The 14,403-nt window shown below is 30.9% G+C and overlaps 2 protein-coding genes across 3 annotated transcripts; both read left to right on the top strand.

The window, feature by feature from the left end:
• The first annotated feature begins 3,532 nt into the window (after positions 1-3,532).
• On the top strand, positions 3,533-7,015 carry LOC145945365 (uncharacterized). 2 transcript variants are annotated; one of them, XM_083054326.1, is made up of 2 exons: positions 3,533-3,782; positions 4,903-7,015. In XM_083054326.1, exon 2 carries the CDS (start codon positions 4,903-4,905, stop codon positions 5,500-5,502), a length of 600 nt encoding a protein of 199 aa, XP_082910452.1. In that variant the 5' UTR covers positions 3,533-3,782; the 3' UTR covers positions 5,503-7,015. The 2 variants fall into 2 exon arrangements, 1 of the variants encoding a protein (XP_082910452.1); XR_014426840.1 differs by lacking the exon at positions 3,533-3,782 and having other exon boundaries at positions 4,359-5,999; positions 6,560-7,014.
• Positions 7,016-9,644: 2,629 nt separating this feature from the next.
• On the top strand, positions 9,645-14,345 carry LOC145945335 (uncharacterized). Its single transcript, XM_083054268.1, has 2 exons — positions 9,645-9,893; positions 11,018-14,345. The coding sequence occupies exon 2, from the start codon at positions 11,018-11,020 to the stop codon at positions 11,933-11,935; it is 918 nt and encodes a 305-aa protein (XP_082910394.1). The 5' UTR covers positions 9,645-9,893; the 3' UTR covers positions 11,936-14,345.
• The last annotated feature ends 58 nt before the right edge of the window (positions 14,346-14,403 follow it).

Here is a 14,403-nt window from a genome sequence, read left to right as displayed (position 1 = left end):
TTATCACGATATTTTAAACAGAGTGTTTCATTTTAATTTCTCAGGAAAATGTCTTCGAAATTAAACAAAATACGAAAAAGATGTCAAAATAAAAGTTTCAAAGAAAAAAGAAATTGTCACTACTTACTGTTTTCTAAGCGGCGATTTTCGAGGTCATTTGAAGATTATTTATGATTTCTTTTTTAAATAGAGGACTATCTTAATTTTTATATAATAAATCAATTTTTCGCAATATTTGGCGTAAAATGTTATTAGGGTAAGAGGACTAAAAAGTGAATAGTTTACGAGATATTTTATGTTTTAATTTGACATAAATTAGAAAATATCTTGTAAAAAATATATTTATTTATTAATTACTTTACCTTAATACTTTTATGCATAAAATAATGAGAAGAAATAATTGGTGTAAAAAAATACATAGCTGTTTATAAGTGAAAGTATGTAGCTGCTAATTGTAAATTAAATACCTTTACAAACGCCAACTTATTTCCTTTTCAAAGTCTTACAGCTTTTATTTAATCATTTTTTTCGTAATTCGCATAATTTCACAGATATTTCTCTGGGGAAATTAAAATGTAATACTCTGTATATCGATATAATTACTTATGCTTACTGTTTGAAAATCTTGCATTTGTTTTTTATTATAATTACGAAATTATTGATTGATAAATATCAAATTTAAAATAATATTTATTTCAGATATATAAATTCGTGACAACATTACATATACCACCATTACGTTTGGAACATATTACAAGCACGATCAAAATACGTAGTCGTAAGATATTTAACCAGCTAGAATTTCTTTATAATTTGTATCAGAAGCCCTAGGTTTATTGAATTATTATAGGTGCAACTGTGCAACACACATACATTAACAGTTACAATTATAAAACACCCATTATTTATTAAATCTTCAAAAATATAACATAGATATTTAAAATAATTTCTTACATGTTTATAATGTTTTATATATATTTATTATTTAATTCTATATATAACTTATATGTCAATTTGATTTTAATAATTTTCTTGATTGTTTTTAGTTATAATGCATTATATTTTAAATGTATATTTAACGTTAAATAAGTTCTTATATTATTAATTAATCATACTTAATATTTGTAACAGTTTAATATTTATATAAGCATTAATAATACTTTCGTAATGTTTATTATACTTACATATATGTATATATATATATGTGTGTGTGTGGATATGATTTTTCGTATATTCATTATATAACGACTTATTAAATATTAATACTGAGATGTGTACTAAAATAAATATAAGATATTAAATTTAATATACATGAATATATAAGTTATAAACATTAACATTTTGATGACTTATTCTTAATATTAACTCAGTACATTTAATGTAATAGTTAATATTAATATATTAGCTATATGTATATTAGTTTATATTAATTTTTGTTTTAATGTAATAGTTAATATTAATATTAGCATTACTGTTTTACATTAATTTATATGAAAACTAGTATTTGAGTATTAATATGTTTATAATATTATATATTGTTTACATTTTTCTGGAAAATAATAAAAAAATTTAATTTTGAAATTTTATGAAATTATAATTATTCCAAAATGCTGAATGCCATAAATATATAATTTTATATGTTTATTTCGTATCTTCGAAAGTATTCTTCTACAACTTTTTAAATATATGTATAATATTGTGCAATTAAGAGACACGTAGTGTCTCGCGCCAAGTTTAATAAGGGTAGCTTTGCGTGGCGTGCCGTGTGTATTATACGGAAGTCGGACAGTTGAGGGTATCATATATTTCTGATACGCAATAACGGCTGAAGCGATCGAGTTCTTACTACGCTCAATCAATAGATTAAGTTCAAATTATACATATAATAAAAGTGCCTTTATTTTTTTTCTATGTGCTTTATAAACGGATATATTATAATGTGAAGTTTGTTTTTTTATAAAAAATTGATCAAGTTTGGTCGTCGTCGACCTTCTCAGTGCGCATGTACCAGAAAATGTACACTTCGAGCATTCATTGCAAGACAGCGTTGATGTCGTTCCATGAATGATGTCATTAGGTATCAGTTTTGGCAGTTTTGATTTGACACCTAGGTTCAGTTTTAATGTAGGTAAGTAATAATAAAGAAAAAGTCATAAGAATTTTATAACTCATAGCACAATTACGAATGCTATGAGCTATTCTCTTCATATTATTTATTATATTATTAGCTTTCATTCATTTTCTTATTTTATATCAATAATTATATGTGTACTTATGAAGAAATAATAGAGGGATAGTTATAAAAAAATATAAATTGCTTTCTTATGTTACCGTTCTATTATTTCTTCATAAGTATGTAATTGTTGATATAAAATAAGGTATTGAATAAAAGCTCTAATAATATAATAAATAACGTAAAGAGGAAAGTTAAATAATATGCATTTTATTTTATGAATTAAATTTTAACAAATGATTTAATTTGTATAAATAAATAGCATTAAGTTAAGAATCATATTACACACAATCACATCAATATTAAATAAGAATCACATAAGTGTATTATTACAGAATAACAATTATTGCATAAATTTTAAATGCACATATGTAGATAGGCATACGCACGCGTACGCAAAACTATATAATTTATTATTTCTTATGTGTACCATATTTTATATATATAAAATAATAATTTTATGCATTAATTTACAAGGTAGTCTTGAAATACTTGGCCATAATCAAGAATTGGATTGAACTTGTCATAAGAATGAAAAAAGTTCTTAAAAACATTAATCTAAAAATGCTTTTCTCAGGAGTTACGACTCATTTAATTATCAATTTCAAAGAATAAATACTTTCAAAGTTTTGATCGTTTTTACCATGATTTGTACTTTTTTTATTAATTAAGGTGTTTAATAAAATTAATCGAGTGATTTGCACGAGGCAACACTTCAGAATTTAAAACACAACAATCTCGATCCTTTTTTCCGGGATCGCTAAGTATTAGTCGAAAGAAAAAATTCGATAATTAGATGAATGGAAACGTGAGTTTCAGTTAATGGTAGATCATTTCAACAATTTCTGTAAATAAAAATAAAGTTATTCCTTTTGTTGTAAATAAGAAAAGAAAATTAGAAAAAAGCAGGTCTCGAATTCGAGACCTCCAGCGTTGTAACCGCTCAACCTTACATGCACGGCCACTCTAACTGCTGAAAACTTGGTTTACCGACTCGATAGATTACCCACATGGCCGACTTTAAAAAATTATATCTCGTAAACTAATGCGCATTGGCACGAGTTATTGTACCGAGTATTAATAGGAGGGATATAATAACATATTTAAAATTCAGTTGAATTTCAGGGGACGAAGCTTGATCATCCTCTTGAGTATGGAGAGGAGATACTAAACTATTGAATTAAAAACAATGAAATTTTTTTCTCTTGTTCGTTGAAGAATATGTGTACAAAAAAAGTTAATCGTTACAGATGAAAATAGAAAGAAAATGCCAAATATATATCGTTGCGTCGGGCTCTGTCAACGCTAAAGACGGCCCTACTTAATATTGGAAAACCATCTGCCGGTGTGCCGGGATGGACACTTGCGTTTGAGACCTCGATGTGAAGTGTAGAAGAAAGTTAGTTCGACAAAATTTTCAAAGTGAAATCAAGATTGATAAAATCGTCTCAAGATTGTCCTATTGTGAATTTTCTAAACATTTCTATAAAATTCTACTGCAAACAAGAGGCTTTATAACTCGAAGAAAAGTGTCTTTTTTTCTTTCAAAGTGAGTAAAACGTGAAAAATTCTTAAAAAATTAATTATATTTTAAGAACATTTTTTATAAAACGATAATCATCGATCAAGAGAGTGAAATTATTCCCTATTATAATATAATATTCGCGAAATCAGGATGCTCTGTGTAAAATAAAATTCGACTCTAAATTTATACGTTCGATACGCACACACATGCACATCTACAAATGTTAATTATATGAAAAATCCTACACATAACGCGAAATTGTTTCTTCTTCCGTATTCTATCTTTATTTTACACAACGGCCTACCGAATCTTGTCTCGTCCTTCTCGAATATGCGAAAGTGCGGTCAAACTCCAGGGTATCCTCCTTAGCTGTGTATGCGCCGATCCCTTCCGACGCGCTCGGGACGCTGAGTCCCACATCCCCTTCAGAGTATTGATTTTAGCCACAAAGACCTTATAGACTGGCGATACTTAAAGCAGACCTTGTCCGGAGAGGGTCAGAGAAAGAAACATATACTACTTCTCTTTTGCACCAATGGTATTTCCGGACACTCGGAGAGAGAGAAAGTACTGTAAGATTCAGGCAGAGAGTGAACAAAATAAAATGATATTTGTTTAATAATTTGATTTAATGTCAGAATTAATTATTGTCTTTATTATTTATATGACACAGGCCACAGTCTCTGTTCAATAATCTCGCAACGATCCGATCACTCACACCAATTCTCCAATACTTTTTCCAGCACCAATTCATACGCACGTTCAACGCTACCTGCTTTCGGAGCATGACTCTCTTCGCTCTCTTCGCTCACTCTCCCGTACATCCCCACTCACACATACATTTTCACTGCCGTATATATTCTAGGGAGCATATCGCCTATCGTAAGAATATGGCCCTTCGTTATATTTTTACATATATTTTTCATTTATTTTGCGTACATTTATTTAAATTTTTATAATTATTTATTTACTTGTGGTATCTTACAGTACTATCTCATTCTACAAGTGTCCGGAAATACCATTGATGCAAAAGAGAGAGTAGTATGTTTCTCTGTCTAACCTCCTCCGGACGCTGCTGCTTACAGAAACTATAGGCAATTGCCAGTCCATATCTATAAGGTCTATGATTAGCCATCATTTTCAGATGACGCCTACATTCTGCTGGGTGTTTCTGTTGGCGTTGGTGGGCCACGCCGCAAGCATGCTGCAGCCTCTCGTGGTGGACGCCTGCGCTCTCATCTGCAACCCCGGAGCAGAGACCGAGTCCGAACGAGAGCGGGATCCGGTCCTATTTCCTCGATATCCCAAGGTGGACTGCAAGCTTCAGTCTGACAGCCAAGAGCATCAGGCGTGGGTTCTTGCCAGCAACTGCTTGAAACTGTGCAATCCCGAGTTGTCAATTTCCTTGGAAGTTAATTGTTTCGCTCTGAGGTCGTCGCTCGTAGCGAACTTGGGATGTTATTGTGAAGCTTTAACACCCTTGAGCCCGAATACTATCAGCTTAAACGATGGTGGGAAGATGGACTTCTTGGTGAAGGAACTGGCGAACGACATCCTCACCACGATCTCAGATTCACCTCTCGATATGGACATCATATGTGAAATTCACCAAGAGTTGTTCAACGATACTAAGTTGTACTCGCCAGGAAAACTTGACTCTTGCTACCCGAACACTATCAAATCTACGCAAGAACCTGATTCTGATTTAAGATTCCTTCATCCCAGTTGCAAAAACAGTTTATAGAACAAGTTTCAGTAGACGAGATAGCTATAGATGGCGATGAAGAATCGGAAAATGACGACCAAGCGGATAAAGAGAAAGAAGAAGAAGAAGATAAACAACTTGTTAAAGAAGAAGATAACAAACCCGCAGAGGATGAAAAAGATGAGCCAGTTATTTCCGTCAACAGAAATAAGAATCCAACGCAGCAGGAAGAAAATTACGAATACCAATGCGCACTGACTGTGGGATCATCAAGGAAATGTGTGCTGCTAAATACTTAAACTAGTAATGCGGAAAAAACAATTCCGCGAAGCCAATCCCCTTATAAAGTAATTTATACGTTCTGTTGTGAATTCTCGCCAGCTGGAAAAAAAAAGGTGGAAAAAAAGCTGTTGTCACTCTAATATTTTCATATGCCAAAAATCCGAGCTCGCTAGGATTTTCCTGAGCCGAGAACGAGCCATTTTAAAAATACGAAGAAGAAATTATGAAAAACATAAGAGGGGATTAAAAAGCAAGTAAGTTGAATTTACATATCTCGCGTAGATTAATCGGACGATGGTGATCCGTTATTTTTAATATATTATTTATATATTGCCCTGGTACAATACTTCTACAATGCTTCCTTAATAATTATTGTACCAGTAATTGCTAAAAAGTTGTCATTCTCTAAAGCATGTCATTAAAATGTGATATGTGGATAATTGCGATAATAAACCAGCCGCGAACAGTCCAGAGAATTATTTCCATGTTTGGACGAGCCGGAATTAAGTGCTACTTTTAACATTTCTGTGGAACATGACAGTGGATACAAAGCTTTATTGAATATGCTGGCACGAGAATACGACTTTAGAGCCAATGATACGACAATGCAACAACGTGAAATTACTCATTTCCAAACGACACCTAAAATATCTCCAAACGACGAAGCAATTTTGATATATGAAGTTCACGGTCTGCATCCGACTCCCTGTTTTTGATTCGAAAGAGACTGTCATCAGAACGTAATGCAGACCGTATTTCGCACCCTACGTGAAATTCGGTCTATACGTTGCTACAATGATAACTTTGCGTTTAGGAAACGAATGGAATATCCTGAAAAATGCAACAAAAGTGGATTATGTCGCCGTTCCGAATTTCAAGAACAAAATTTGGCGGACCTGGGGTACTCTGGTTATTTACAAGTAATACATATATATATATTCCAGAAATATAATTGTAAACATATATGAATATATGTTTAATATATTATATTATTATTTTTGAAATTAAAAAATTTAAAGATATGCATTTTTCTACTTCTATCGTTACATCTGATGGCTTAATCAAATAAAGATTTATAATTTTTTTTATCTAGTTATTTATTTATTCTAACAATTAAGAGAGAAGTATATTTTATATAATTCCGAAATATGTACTTTTATCGACGATCAAGTAATTTTTATAAGCAATTATAATAAATAAAGCTATAAAATAACACATAGATATATTTACTATAATACAATTACCGAATAACTTACATTTATATTTAATAAACATAAACATATACAAATTATTTATATTTAATAAACATACATAATAAACATAAATTTATATTTAATAAACAAATGATAGAGAAATTGTTTCGTTATTATATCAAACAAAGAATTCAAATATTATTAACGATTTAATACAATTTTGAGTTTTTATGTTAAAAATATTCGTTTTTATTCTTATTATTGAACTCATTGTATAAGTACAAGTTCTATAATTTTTATATATTAATCGAAAAATCGCTAGAAGATTTATTTTGTCATTTCAAGAAATAAATATGATAACAAAAATATTGGAAAATAAAATTACCATACTTATTTCGATTTTGAGAAAGAAAAAAATAAAGTTATATAAAATAATTACATATAATTAATACATATAATAAATTGTTATAAAGAACCAACAACTTTTTTTTTAACAAAGTTTAATTAATCTATTCTTACCCTAATTAAAATTTTAATTATGTTTAACAATACATGAATTGTGCTTTTGAAATATTGGTAAAACATATTTAATTTTTACACAAGCAAACTATGCAAGTTTATAGCAAAATGTTTCGATATAATCATATTATTTACGAATAATTTTCAGTGAAGCTGATATTATCCACAACGAGAAATTACATCTTCCTGCGCATAAATTTGTAACGATGCGCTCAATAGCAAATGTTATAATATCTCAATGGTATGGTTATCTCTTCGATTCGCTTCATTTGTCTCACTGGTGGTTAAACGAGGGCTTCATTTTGTTTCTCGAAACGTATATCGTCGACCAGGTTTGTTTTCTAATCAAGAGACACGGTAGTGTCTCGCGCCAAGTTTAATAAGCGTAGCTTTGCGTAGCGACTGCGAGGCATGCCGTGTGTATTACACGGGAGTCGAACAGTTGAGGGTATCATATATTTCTGATACGCAATAACGGCTGAAGCGATCGAGTTCTTACTACGCTCAAGCAATAAATTAAGTTCAAATTATACATATAATAAAAGTGCCTTTATTTTTTTTCTATGTGCTTTATAAACGGATATATTATAATGTGAAGTTTGTTTTTTTATAAAAAATTGATCAAGTTTGGTCGTCGTCGACCTTCTCAGTGCGCATGTACCAGAAAATGTACACTTCGAGCATTCATTGCAAGACAGCGTTGATGTCGTTCCATGAATGATGTCGTTAGGTATCAGTTTTGGCAGTTTTGATTTGACACCTAGGTTCAGTTTTAATGTAGGTAAGTAATAATAAAGAAAAAGTCATAAGAATTTTATAACTCATAGCACAATTACGAATGCTATGAGCTATTCTCTTCATATTATTTATTATATTATTAGCTTTCATTCATTTTCTTATTTTATATCAATAATTATATGTGTACTTATGAAGAAATAATAGAGGGATAGTTATAAAAAAATATAAATTGCTTTCTTATGTTACCGTTCTATTATTTCTTCATAAGTATGTAATTGTTGATATAAAATAAGGTATTGAATAAAAGCTCTAATAATATAATAAATAACGTAAAGAGGAAAGTTAAATAATATGCATTTTATTTTATGAATTAAATTTTAACAAATGATTTAATTTGTATAAATAAATAGCATTAAGTTAAGAATCATATTACACACAATCACATCAATATTAAATAAGAATCACATAAGTGTATTATTACAGAATAACAATTATTGCATAAATTTTAAATGCACATATGTAGATAGGCATACGCACGCGTACGCAAAACTATATAATTTATTATTTCTTATGTGTACCATATTTTATATATATAAAATAATAATTTTATGCATTAATTTACAAGGTAGTCTTGAAATACTTGGCCATAATCAAGAATTGGATTGAACTTGTCATAAGAATGAAAAAAGTTCTTAAAAACATTAATCTAAAAATGCTTTTCTCAGGAGTTACGACTCATTTAATTATCAATTTCAAAGAATAAATACTTTCAAAGTTTTGATCGTTTTTACCATGATTTGTACTTTTTTTATTAATTAAGGTGTTTAATAAAATTAATCGAGTGATTTGCACGAGGCAACACTTCAGAATTTAAAACACAACAATCTCGATCCTTTTTTCCGGGATCGCTAAGTATTAGTCGAAAGAAAAAATTCGATAATTAGATGAATGGAAACGTGAGTTTCAGTTAATGGTAGATCATTTCAACAATTTCTGTAAATAAAAATAAAGTTATTCCTTTTGTTGTAAATAAGAAAAGAAAATTAGAAAAAAGCAGGTCTCGAATTCGAGACCTCCAGCGTTGTAACCGCTCAACCTTACATGCACGGCCACTCTAACTGCTGAAAACTTGGTTTACCGACTCGATAGATTACCCACATGGCCGACTTTAAAAAATTATATCTCGTAAACTAATGCGCATTGGCACGAGTTATTGTACCGAGTATTAGTAGGAGGGATATAATAACATATTTAAAATTCAGTTGAATTTCAGGGGACGAAGCTTGATCATCCTCTTGAGTATGGAGAGGAGATACTAAACTATTGAATTAAAAACAATGAAATTTTTTTCTCTTGTTCGTTGAAGAATATGTGTACAAAAAAAGTTAATCGTTACAGATGAAAATAGAAAGAAAATGCCAAATATATATCGTTGCGTCGGGCTCTGTCAACGCTAAAGACGGCCCTACTTAATATTGGAAAACCATCTGCCGGTGTGCCGGGATGGACACTTGCGTTTGAGACCTCGATGTGAAGTGTAGAAGAAAGTTAGTTCGACAAAATTTTCAAAGTGAAATCAAGACTGATAAAATCGTCTCAAGATTGTCCTATTGTGAATTTTCTAAACATTTCTATAAAATTCTACTGCAAACAAGAGGGTTTATAACTCGAAGAAAAGTGTCTTTTTTTTCTTTCAAAGTGAGTAAAACGTGAAAAATTCTTAAAAAATTAATTATATTTTAAGAACATTTTTTATAAAACGATAATCATCGATCAAGAGAGTGAAATTATTCCCTATTATAATATAATATTCGCGAAATCAGGATGCTCTGTGTAAAATAAAATTCGACTCTAAATTTATACGTTCGATACGCACACACATGCACATCTACAAACGTTAATTATATGAAAAATCCTACACATAACGCGAAATTGTTTCTTCTTCCGTATTCTATCTTTATTTTACACAACGGCCTACAGAATCTTGTCTCGTCCTTCTCGAATATGCGAAAGTGCGGTCAAACTCCAGGGTATCCTCCTTAGCCGTGTATGCGCCGATCCCTTCCGACGCGCTCGGGACGCAGAGTCCCACATCCCCTTCAGAGTATTGATTTTAGCCACAAAGACCTTATAGATGTGGACTGGCGATACTTAAAGCAGACCTTGTCCGGAGAGGGTCAGAGAAAGAAACATACTACTTCTCTTTTGCACCAATGGTATTTCCGGACACTCGGAGAGAGAGAAAGTACTGTAAGATTCAGGCAGAGAGTGAACAAAATAAAATGATATTTGTTTAATAATTTGATTTAATGTCAGAATTAATTATTGTCTTTATTATTTATATGACACAGGCCACAGTCTCTGTTCAATAATCTCGCAACGATCCGATCACTCACACCAATTCTCCAATACTTTTTCCAGCACCAATTCATACGCACGTTCAACGCTACCTGCTTTCGGAGCACGACTCTCTTCGCTCTCTTCGCTCACTCTCCCGTACATCCCCACTCACACATACATTTTCACTGCCGTATATATTCTAGGGAGCATATCGCCTATCGTAAGAATATGGCCCTTCGTTATATTTTTACATATATTTTTCATTTATTTTGCGTACATTTATTTAAATTTTTATAATTATTTATTTACTTGTGGTATCTTACAGTACTATCTCATTCTACAAGTGTCCGGAAATACCATTGATGCAAAAGAGAGAGTAGTATGTTTCTCTGTCTAACCTCCTCCGGACGCTGCTGCTTACAGAAACTATAGGCAATTGCCAGTCCATATCTATAAGGTCTATGATTAGCCATCATTTTCAGATGACGCCTACATTCTGCTGGGTGTTTCTGTTGGCGTTGGTGGGCCACGCCGCAAGCATGCTGCAGCCTCTCGTGGTGGACGCCTGCGCTCTCATCTGCAACCCCGGAGCAGAGACCGAGTCCGAACGAGAGCGGGATCCGGTCCTATTTCCTCGATATCCCAAGGTGGACTGCAAGCTTCAGTCTGACAGCCAAGAGCATCAGGCGTGGGTTCTTGCCAGCAACTGCTTGAAACTGTGCAATCCCGAGTTGTCAATTTCCTTGGAAGTTAATTGTTTCGCTCTGAGGTCGTCGCTCGTAGCGAACTTGGGATGTTATTGTGAAGCTTTAACACCCTTGAGCCCGAATACTATCAGCTTAAACGATGGTGGGAAGATGGACTTCTTGGTGAAGGAACTGGCGAACGACATCCTCACCACGATCTCAGATTCACCTCTCGATATGGACATCATATGTGAAATTCACCAAGAGTTGTTCAACGATACTAAGTTGTACTCGCCAGGAAAACTTGACTCTTGCTACCCGAACACTATCAAATCTACGCAAGAACCTGATCCAGATTTAAGATTCCTTCATCCCAGTGCAGAGTTGCAAAAACAGTTTATAGAACAAGTTTCAGTAGACGAGATAGCTATAGATGGCGATGAAGAATCGGAAAATGACGACCAAGCGGATAAAGAGAAAGAAGAAGAAGAAGATAAACAACTTGTTAAAGAAGAAGATAACAAACCCGCAGAGGATGAAAAAGATGAGCCAGTTATTTCCGTCAACAGAAATAAGAATCCAACGCAGCAGGAAGAAAATAACGAATACCAATTTTGCATGGGTGAGTGTAACCCTCCTGATGATCTTAGGGACTTATGCGACTGTGAGTTCGCATTCAAGGATTTTTTTACTTTTATTTTATGTTGTGGGTAGAAATTCATCCAGTTTCTAGCCAATAACTGGCCAGGAATTCTGGTTACTAGCTAGTTTTTAGCCAGTCAAACTGGCCAGAAACTGACAAGTTTGGGCGACGCTTGGTTCGCCAATAACTAGACAGTAAAACTAGTCAGTTTCTAACCAGTTTCTGATAATTTTTTGGCTAGTTTTTTATCAGTTTCTGTCCATTTTCTCAGCAATCTTTGACTATTTTATAAGCAATTTTTTATCAGTTTGTGATCAGTTTTTAACTAATTATAACTAGTTATTTTATCGTTTTCTAGATAGTTTCTGACTAATTCTAAGTAATAATTTATATTAAAATTTTATAATTTTTAATCTTTATTTTATTTTTTTTTTTTTCATAAATATGATATTTAATGTATAACATATTATATTGTATGTAGTTATATCTCACATAGCAATTAAATGTTCAATTTAATCTATTAATTAAATTAATACAATAAATTGTAAAAATAATTAAATTTATATAATTTATAAAATTTAAGATATAATTTATATGAGAATTAAATTCTGCTTTATGCTTTAAATAGAAAGTAAATGGATAATTTTTCATGTATATCCTATTGATTCTAATAAGTTTAATATTCTCATGTTAGACTTGTCAGATATCAAAAATTAAACTGATAGAAAAATATACTTTTGATCTTTTATCCACGACTTGCAGACTTTATATCTATTTTTAACAGAAATTTGATTGCGAGAAAATACATCACATAGCGGTAGGTGAAGGAACTATTAAATAACTGCAAAATTAAATTAAATTGATTGCGTTATAATATAAAATAATAATTATTATTTATTATAATTGTTTCTAATATTATTGTTCCCTTAATATTTGAGACAAATAAATGCAATTATATATATGTATACAATTTTCAAAAATATGTATAACTTATTTACTCGGGGCAACCCTCTCTTTAGTACTTTTATGTCTTAAAAACCTATATGAGACGGAAGATTAATATTGAAAAAAAATCTAAACATCTATTACTTAAATTTATATTTTCTGCTTTTATCATTATAAATCTTTCTTATCAAAATTTATTATCATATTTTTTTCTTGTTTCTGATCAGGAAATGGCCAAGAAACACTGGCCAGTGTTTTCCAATTTTTTTCTGGGCAGAAACTGCCCAACATTTACTTACTATTTTTATTTGCCAGTTTCTGGTCAGAAACTGATCAAGAAACACAGGTCATTATTTTTCGAGTTTTTACTGGACAGAAACTGCCTAATATTTACCTATCATTTTTCATATCTAATTTCTGATTAAAAACTAGCCAAAAAATTATGCCCAGTTTTTTCAGAGTTTTTGTTGGGCAGAAACTATCCAAAATTTACCAATCATTTTTCATGTTTAGTTTCTAACCAAGAACTAGCCAAGAAACTATGCTCAGTATTTTCAGAGTTTTTTCTAAACAGAAATTGCCCAATATTTACCCATCATTTTTCAAGCCTAGTTTGTGGTCAGTAACTGGCCATGAAACAATAGTCAGTATTTATTTGGTCAGTTTTTGAACAGTTACTGTCTAATTAATCCTAGCCAGTAAAAACTGACTGGCTTCTGGAAAGTGAAAAGTTTTTCCCGAAAATTTTTCTACTCGGGGTATTAATTTTTAATTTTCGCATAAGTTTTTAATTTTCAATTTTTTGTATAAATTTTTATTTATTCGGCGCAACTTTTTGATATAATTATTTTTTTTTAATATTAATTTTACAACAGAAGTTTACAGTACTTTAAAACACACTGTTTTTTCTATAACACTTTTTTACATGGCACGTAAACTTGGCGCTTCTTTTTACCTTTTTTTAAAAAGGTAAGTTTTTTATGGTATAATTTCATGAAAACATTACACATATCACCATTACGTTTGGAATATATTGTACACACGATCAAAATACGTAATCATAAGATATCGGACCAGCTGGAATATTTTCGGAAAATTTGTCCGAAAAGCCCAGTCTTAATTGAATTATAACAGATGCAACTGCAACACGTATATTAACAACTGCAATTGTAAAACACACATTATTTATTAAATCTTCAATAATATAGCATAAATATTTAAAATAATTTCTTACATATTTTTAATGTTTTACATATTTATTATTTATTTGTATAATTACTTATATGTCAATTTAATATTAATTATTTTCTTGATTATTCTAGTTATATAGAATTACAATTTAAAAGTATTTAACGTTAAATTAGCTCTTATATTATTAGTTTTAATACCTATATAAACATAATTAATTATATTTACATAATGTTTATTATGCACGTGTGTGTGTGCGTGCGTGCATGCGTGCGTGTGTGTGTATATATATGAGATATTAAATTTAATATACATATCCATATATGTTATAAACATTAACATTTTGATGACTAATTATTAATATTTACTTAGTACATTTAATGTAATAATTAATATTAATATGTTA

This window comes from Prenolepis imparis, unplaced genomic scaffold (assembly GCF_030444845.1).
Source record: "Prenolepis imparis isolate NDT839.2.m4 unplaced genomic scaffold, iyPreImpa1.0 SCAF_14, whole genome shotgun sequence".
Taxonomy (NCBI): domain Eukaryota; kingdom Metazoa; phylum Arthropoda; class Insecta; order Hymenoptera; family Formicidae; genus Prenolepis; species Prenolepis imparis.
The sequence above is the reverse complement of the archived record's forward strand: the minus strand, read 5'-3'. Positions and strand labels throughout refer to the sequence as shown.

What these genes read in the sequence shown, in the direction of transcription:
- LOC145945365 (XM_083054326.1), top strand. Translation starts at nt 4,903, where the DNA reads ATGACGCCTACATTCTGCTGGGTGTTTCTGTTGGCGTTGGTGGGCCAC.
- LOC145945335 (XM_083054268.1), top strand. Translation starts at nt 11,018, where the DNA reads ATGACGCCTACATTCTGCTGGGTGTTTCTGTTGGCGTTGGTGGGCCAC.